At 34.1% G+C, this 8,665-nt stretch overlaps 1 protein-coding gene across 1 annotated transcript; it reads right to left on the bottom strand.

The window, feature by feature from the left end:
• Nucleotides 1–367: 367 nt before the first annotated feature.
• LOC107439086 (iripin-2) lies at nt 368–7,510 on the bottom strand. Its single transcript, XM_043053894.2, has 3 exons — nt 6,788–7,510; nt 3,987–4,417; nt 368–1,047 (listed from the first exon to the last, which is right to left on the bottom strand). The coding sequence occupies exons 1-3, from the start codon at nt 7,040–7,042 to the stop codon at nt 501–503; spliced, it is 1,233 nt and encodes a 410-aa protein (XP_042909828.1). The 5' UTR covers nt 7,043–7,510; the 3' UTR covers nt 368–500.
• Between the last annotated feature and the right edge of the window lie 1,155 nt (nt 7,511–8,665).

The following is an 8,665-nucleotide window of genomic DNA, read 5'->3' as shown; positions in this document are numbered from 1 at the left end:
TATTATATTAAACAGTAGATTTATCGAAAATGTAACGCTTTTAATTGGTAAAGATAGAAATAGGTAAGCGAAAGTTTTACTCTCACGGTCAGGGGGACAAGCAAGTTTGTTGCTACTAGGCAGATTATCCATACACCAAAGTTAGTCTTAACTAGTACACCGCTTTTTAACTGTATATTTTCAATGACTTTTTTATTGAAATTTGCTGGTTTCTGCTACTAATAACTTTAAAGGCTTAAAAATTAATTCTGGAAATGCCTTTTTAAGTCAAGTGAGTAAAACATGCTAAAAGAGTATATAATAAATAAAAAATTATTTCTTAATGTTTTAGAGACAACTGCTAGTAAATATGGAAGAAATTACCATGTTCGAAATATTTAGATATTTATTACTACTGCTGAACAAATTAGCAAAACTGAGATTGTTTTAAACATACTTAATTAAAATACATTAACTGAAAAACATATATTCTATGCTTTAAAAATATATAATGCTTAAATTTATAAATTCCATACTCGACCCATAAGCAAAACAAGATTTGTCCTCTCATCCACTATCAAAAACAGAAATGGGTGATCTGCAATAAATTTTGTTGGAAAATCGTCAGGAAATGGCGCTGACTTGAAAGAAAAGGCTGCCGTAAAGCCAGAAGCCTCGACACCAGATTCGTTTACCTCAATCATTGCCTTATGTCTCAATTCTCCAACAGCAACATTACCATCCAAAACAATACCGCTCAGATTCGCAAGAGTTGGTTGAAATATTTCTGTTGCACCCATTTCATGAATAATAGGGCTCACATCGGTTGAGTAAGATATATTAAATTTTGGCAATTTGAGTTTAACCATCCTCGGCGTGATATCATAAAGGTATTTGTTCAATTTCTGTGATGAAAGGCTCTTTTCGAAATCCGGCAATCGGTCCATTCGGTGTGGTAAAAGGATCACCATGCTGATGTTTTCGCCCCAGCAGCTAAGATGGATAATGCTTACTTCATTGTCCTCATAGTGTAGATACGTGTCCTCACGGGCCATCATTGGAACTGCTCTGTTAATAGTCAAAACAATATTAGTTTACATATCATTGAAATTGGTCTGTTAATAGACAGTATAATGTTTAACATCATTTGAACTTTTTTGTTTATAGCTAAAAACAGTATTAATCTACATATAATTGTAACTAATCTGTTATAAACAAAAGAATTATAGTCAACATGTAAATTCATCGAATAATTTTTTTTCCCAGGTGTTTAAGTGGGTGGCCAGGTGGCTGAGTGGTAACGCTTTGCAGTCCCGTGCCACAGGTCCTGGGTTCGATCCTCGGGACGGACAAGGTAGACTCAGCCTTTCATCCCGTCAGTGGATCGATAAATGAGTACCAAGCATGCTTGGGAACTAAACATTGGGGGTTCCGCGTTCGGCTGACCACCCGACCGAAACATCTGCCCCTGCACCCCAGAGCCCAACGTCAAGAAAACTGAGATGGGCACATTAGGCCTTGGCCCTCTATGGACTGTCGTGCCACTGAGTTTAGTTTAATTTAATGCAAGGTAACTTTATCAATATATACTTCTGAAATTCAAACATTTAAAGTTATTGAAGTTATCTAAGAAATCTATAATAAAAAATATATACCATTTATGTCTCTAATATCTAGGAATTTTATCGAAATTTCTTCTTTTTTTTTAAATATAGAATATGATTATATAATTTTAAATATGATTATATAAATTTGATTCAATAGATATGATATATGTCCACCACTATATACAAGCTACTTATATTAGACCTAACAATTATACAGCAAAATTTTCAACGGAGCATCAGCTAATGAGAAATAATTCTTCCCTCCNAAACTGAGATGGGCACATTAGGCCTTGGCCCTCTATGGACTGTCGTGCCACTGAGTTTAGTTTAATTTAATGCAAGGTAACTTTATCAATATATACTTCTGAAATTCAAACATTTAAAGTTATTGAAGTTATCTAAGAAATCTATAATAAAAAATATATACCATTTATGTCTCTAATATCTAGGAATTTTATCGAAATTTATTTTTTTTAAATATAGCTGACTAAATTATTATAATATATGGTTTTGATTTAAAACTTTGTATGCATAACTGAGTAGATATTTGTCAACATTTTCCAATTTTGGGAGATTTTACATGATATAGTTACAGTGATAGTAAGTTTTATTTTAAATATTTTATTATTGATTATATAAATTTGATTCAAGAGATATGATATATGTCCACCACTATATACAAGCAACTTATATTAGACCTAACAATTATACAGCAAAATTTTCAATGGAGCATCCGCTAATGAGAAATAATTCTTCCCTCTTCACTGATATCAGTTTTAGCTACAACTTTATCTACTGGCCAACTTTTCGATCTTCGAGTCATGTTCATTCGCCATTTGCCACTTTTAACAAATGCAGATAAAGAGACAGGTGCTGAAAGGCAGATACCTCGGCAAAAACTTCACATCAAAGCAGTAAAATTTTAAACTAAGAATTAAATTATATAAACTATTTAAACTAAGTTTACCTTCCGTTTTCAATTCACTACCGCCTTAAATGCTGTTGAGTACTAAGATTTTCGAGTTGGCTCCTAATTATATAAATGGATCTATGCAGATGGTGAAATGTAACACGCAAATCGGTTTACTACTTAATGTCTAAGAGTTTCCATTATTTATTTATCTTTAAAATCGAGTTGGACCATTAGAGTAAAAATATTAAATCACATGATATTTACATGTCTAGGATCAATTATAAACATTTCAAATACAATTTCAGAAAAAATTGCAGAATCCAGAAAGGGTACCAAAGCTACTTTTCACGTAATTTTCTGCTATAAAATAAATTGAACCCGAGGGCAATTGCACTAAAAAGTTACATAACAATCATCCCTCCCGTAGTGGCCTATTGTTGCAAGACATAGACTATTAAAAAAAAAAGGACCAAGAGGCAGACCAACCAAAGAGAAGATGGATGATGTCTTGAATGATTTAAAATCTTTAAATATCTCCAACTAGAAGATCAAGGTCAGATACAGAGTTGTCTGGAGAGATATTGTGCAGCTGGCTAAGGCCCACCCTGAGCTGTAGTGCCAATAAAGAGGATCGCGTGACAATATTTTCCCTTAAAATTATGTTTAAAGGTTTTAAAAAAATAAGACTTGAGATCAAAATAAATTTTTCCACCCACCCATGTGGGCAAAGTAAGATTATTAGTTCTGGCTGTCATCTTCACAATAAAAAATGTTTTTTAATGTCTCCTTTGTGTACTTTGTTTTCTAACTATTTGACTGTATCTACACATTTTGACTAATTAATATTGAATTTAAATATTGAGAAATTTAGATTCATGGCTTCATAAATGTTTGAGTTTTAACATTTAACGCTGTTTTTTGAAGCTCTGTCCAGAAGGAAAAAAAGTCATAGTTTATTTGCCTTACTCTTGAAGCAATGCGATGATTTTAAACTATATTTATAATCTTGCAGTGAAGAATTATCTGAGCCTTAGAGCAGACAAATAACTTAAATATTTTAAAAGTTAAACTTTTTAAAAATTCGCCAATTTGTCGACATTTTTCTATCTAGATGAAAATTATCAAAATCACTTCCTTATTCTCACATTTTTATGAGCCCAAGTAATGTAGCATTGGAGTAAGTTTTTAAGTATTAAAAAATTAGACCACTAATGCTTCATTTTCACAAAACAGTGGCTTTTCTCCATATTGACATTTTGCACGGTTTTCAAAATAAGCGTGGACAACGCTGGCTTTAGATAGACTAAACTTGACCCAACAATCAGGAGCTACCGTTGCAAACTCTCAGCAGTTTTAAAAATAGCATATAATTCGCAAAAAGGCATAATTTCATTACGACGAAGCCATCGAAAAACAGCCTTAATTAAATAACAGCTCTTTAATAACAAATACATGGACATACTTTATAACTAAATATATGGACTTACTTTGGCGTTTTCCCCGCGTTATAAAACGTCTGTTTTCTGGTATTTTTTTCGGGGAAATAAGTCATCCACTTCGATTTAAAATACAGAGTATTCACGGCAATCAAATCTTCTGATGAATCCAGAGATTCTACGATGCCAACTATCTTATTCCTTGTTTGGTTGCGGACCCAGTCATTAATTCGATTCACCGTTTTTGATCTGCTAGTCAAGTCAAATGTTTCTAACGGTGCTCGGAATATTTCTTCAGCATCTTTTATGTAAGTGGAATTCAACTTGAGAAGTTTATTGACGAATAATGCTGTTGCCATATCCAGGATGTAAGCAATTGGTTTCTCTGTTATCAGATGATGACTTATAAGGTATCGAAAAGCTGTGGAAACTTCAGCTCTAGTTAAGTTGCAACTTTTATAGCCCAAAATATCCTCCAGTTCCTGTAAGAAAAATAATTAAATGTAGATTTCGATATTTTGTTTGGTGTTGCCTAATCATCACCCTTAACATATTTTTCGAATCGTCACTGAATAGAAATTAAAAGAACTCACAATAGGGATCACAATTTAATTCCGATCGTATTTGTTAATTTTCAATTGGACTTTGTAGATGAAAAATGTTATACGATAGCGGGAACAATCGTTACCAAAATCTGACTGATGAGGAATGGGATTAAAACCAACTAAACCATTTTAATTGCTCAATGAAACTTTAATTTTCTTATAATTGATTTTCTCCATTGAGCTTCTTACTGCATGTTTTTAATCTCGCCTTCCTCGTTTATGACGCGATAGGTTTTCATTGTTTTTTCCACTTACTTGAATATTAATTACCGACCTCCAATAAGTGCATTATTGTTTCTTTTTCGACATGAATCTTTAAATGATATATTAAGGGTGAATATAATTAAAAAAAACTTTTGCTTGAAAGTGCCCTTACTGTCTTAAAAGATAGAAAACTGGTTTCAATATTGTTACATAGATTTAGCAACTAGATTTATTTATATGGAGCATTTAAAATGTTGTGGTAATTTCAAATAAAATTCTTTGGTTTTCAATTCCTAATTTTTAGAAGGAATGTATGAATCCCATACATAGGGGGTTCATCCTTAATATTTTTTCGAACCCTTGTCCAAAATTGCAAACCTTCACACATTTCACCTTAGTCTCAATATGTTTAAACGAGGAAAAAACAAACACGCTATCAAAATATGACGAATCAATATTAAGGAAAGCAAGATTAAAAGAATCAAAACCAGACTAATTGCCTGATGAAAGTTGAAGGTGTTTCTGAGCATCACCTATCAACTCCACCGTTTTGCTTTCGTTAATAAACAGTTTTTGACATTTATTATGCAATTTTTAGATGTGATTTATCCCATTTCACTAACGTTTTCGTTTTATTCTGGCATAAGTATTAGTTTTGTAATTCCTAAGATTGATAACTTTTTACTTCGTTTTTAACAAGGATTCTAAAAATATGTATGAATTATGTTTGGTAATAATGGAAAACCATGTATATATCAAATTGCGAATTGGGAAAGTAAGACTGTTTCTTAGTTTAAAATATGTTCCTCATAATTGGATTAGAGGAGAAATCTGTCTGCGCATCTAAAATATCAAGTTTAAAAAATGACTGCTGTTTAAATCGTATTGGTAGGAAATATTTTGTAAAGCCAATACCTTTTTAGTCTGCTTTAAATATTTTTTTAAAATTTTAATATTGTTTCAAATATGTAAAGTTTTAAGTGACATAAATGATTCTGGTTTTATTATAAAATAATCAGATATATACACAATCTTACGAAAAAGAAATATGCTTAAAAACATCAATTTATTTCAATTATATTAGACTCGAATTTATTTGATTAAAATAAATAAGCAAATTTGAGTTAGTAGTTTTGCTAAGCTTATCAAATAAATTGGTAAAAACAGTTCCGCTTTTAAAAAGGTTAAATACTGTACTATAAAATCACAGAACTTGCAACATTGGGAATATAGGAAAAAGCTAAATTACACAATTGCTTTTGATCTTATGACTTAAGTTTATCTCTAAAATTTCTATTTTTATAGTTAAAAAAGATAAGATTAAAATGATTAGTGTTATATTCTTAACTTGAACGATATATGATGTTTTGTTAAGATTATAGATAGTCGTCTGTAAGTTCGTGATTTTCAATCATACCTGACGTGCCGACTTTTAATCCTTTCGAGGATGACATTTCCCAAAGACAGTAAATTTGAATTGAATTTTAGTCTGAAACATGCGTATTAATATGATAATAGCTTAATTAACAATAATAGAGTAACATATTTCTATTTTTAAAGAACTTTTTGATGGAACTAACCCGCATTTGCGTTACATGGAGAGGAAGACCACGAGAACCTCCCACGGTTACCCTGACGGCAAGAGGACTCTAATCCATGATCAGTCTACCACTGAGCACTATTCACGCCAGCACTGTGGTCGGTGCAACCCGGGTGCGGAATTCATATCGACCTGCCGTCACCGGGATGGAACCCCGGTTCACCTCATTGGAAGGCGAACGCTCTATCCCCTGAGCCATCGCGGCTCGAGCAAAATTTTCGATCTAAATGTAGCAACTAATTTTGGGCAGAGGTACTAGAAAATTGTTATTAAAAAAAAGACATTCACTGTCAAATGCTGCCTCCCTAAGCAAAAATTACAGTATTTCCAGTTAGAAAGGTATAGGAAAATGACTTTTTTAGAATTGCAAACAAAAAGCAAAAGCGAAAAGTTTAGCAAGATTTATAGATTTTTAAAGTTGTGAATAAGATTTAAAATATTACCTTTGCAGTGCTTCCTCTTGATCCATGATATATCAATCCCAATGTAGTAGATATAGATATCGGAGAAAATACTATATTTTTTGTCTTCTGTGTAACCATGCTTGAAAGGAGATTAAAACCAAAGTTGTTACTTGCTTCCGACAATCGCCATGAATATTCCATCAAAGTCTCCATGCCCAAAGTTGCATTTTCTGAAGTGAATACCGATTTTGTCAAAGATAATAACACGAAAATGAAAATGTTACAGAATTTCATTTTAAATCCGATATTTTCGGAAATGTAACTCACGAGAAACTAATCAAAATATTTAAGAAGGGAACATAAAGTTCTTTTTGATACACTTTCTTTGAAGCTATTCAATTCTTCCCAGTTGTGTGATTAACAAGTTGAATACTTAACTCTCCTTAAACTTTATTTACGACATTTAATTTTGATTAGAAAACTTTGCTAGGAAATTAGTTTCAAAAGTGTAAATTAAAATCGTCAAAAAAGTGCAAATTAGCTGCGGTTTATAATAAATAGAAGATTTTTAACCGATCACGAAACAGTTAGTAGGTAAGTACTTTATTTAACGCCGCACTGGAGCTGCAGAAATATCCCTGAGGATGATCCGAGAACATATCATTACAATTTTGTGAGGACATTTCTTCAATTTAGACATAGATAAGAAAAGACAGGTAATTTTCTCCAGATTCCAGCAGTCATGTAACTGCTCCACGACAGATCTCAGTTTTTTCGATTCCAAATATTTTATGAGCACGTATACCGCATTTACTTGGTGGGTCCTAGCGGAGGATCGAACTCCGCACCGGTGACCGGTCTTTCAACCCCTAAAGACCACGAAACAATGGTAAGTAGGTATTTTCTTACGTCGCACTAAAGTTGGACAATGGGTTATTGTCGACAGTCTGAGAAATATCCCTGAGGATGATCCGAGAACATATCATTACAATTTTGTGAGGACATTTCTTCAATTTAGACATAGATAAGAAAAGACAGGAAATTTTCTCCAGATTCCAGCAGTCATGTTACTGCTCCACGACAGATCTCAGGTTTTACGATTCCAAATATTTTATGAGCACGTATATCGCATTTACTTGGTGGTTCCTAGCGGAGGATCGAACTCCGCACCGGTGACCGATCTTTCAACCCCTAAAGACCACGAAACAATGGTAAGTAGGTATTTTCTTACGTCGCACTAAATTTGGACAATGGGCTATTGGCGACAGTCTAAGAAATATCCCTGAGGATGATCCGAAGACATGCCATCACAATTTTGATTCTTTGCTACGGGGATGGCTCCTCCGCTTTGGCGACTTCGTGCGACAACCTGCGCACGAATTCGAGCAATTTACGGTAGAACAGTTTAACGAGGATCCGTACCGCCCACACTCGGTTCCTACGTAGGCTGATCAAAGTGTTCCCCCATCCACTTACTAATCACAACCAGCGATAATTGATTTCGGTGTTCTACAGGGACCCGTATCCTTACGATCAGTCCACTGTCGGAGCAAGATTCCCAGCAGATCACCGAAGTCAAGCATCACTGGCTGCGGTCAGTGTGCGTGTGGGTGACCACTTGGATCAGTCTGCGTAGGGACCGAGGGTGTGCGGTATTGGTCCTCGTACTACCGTAAAGTGCTCGACTTCGCGCTCAGGTCGTCGGGCTACCGAAGCGGGTGTGCCATCCCCTCCGCAGAGGATCAAAATTGTGATGGCATGTCTTCGGATCATCCTCCGGGATGTTTCCCAGACCGTCGTCAATAGCCCATTGTGCAGCTCTAGTTCGACGTAAATTAACAATAACAATAACAAGTCGGAGTAAGATTTAGGATTGCGATGCAGAACATTGCTGGTTCGTGGCTCGAAATACTGGAA

This window comes from Parasteatoda tepidariorum, chromosome 9, assembly GCF_043381705.1.
Source record: "Parasteatoda tepidariorum isolate YZ-2023 chromosome 9, CAS_Ptep_4.0, whole genome shotgun sequence".
In the NCBI taxonomy this organism is placed as follows: Eukaryota; Metazoa; Arthropoda; class Arachnida; order Araneae; family Theridiidae; genus Parasteatoda; species Parasteatoda tepidariorum.
This window is presented reverse-complemented; position numbering and strand designations above follow the sequence as displayed.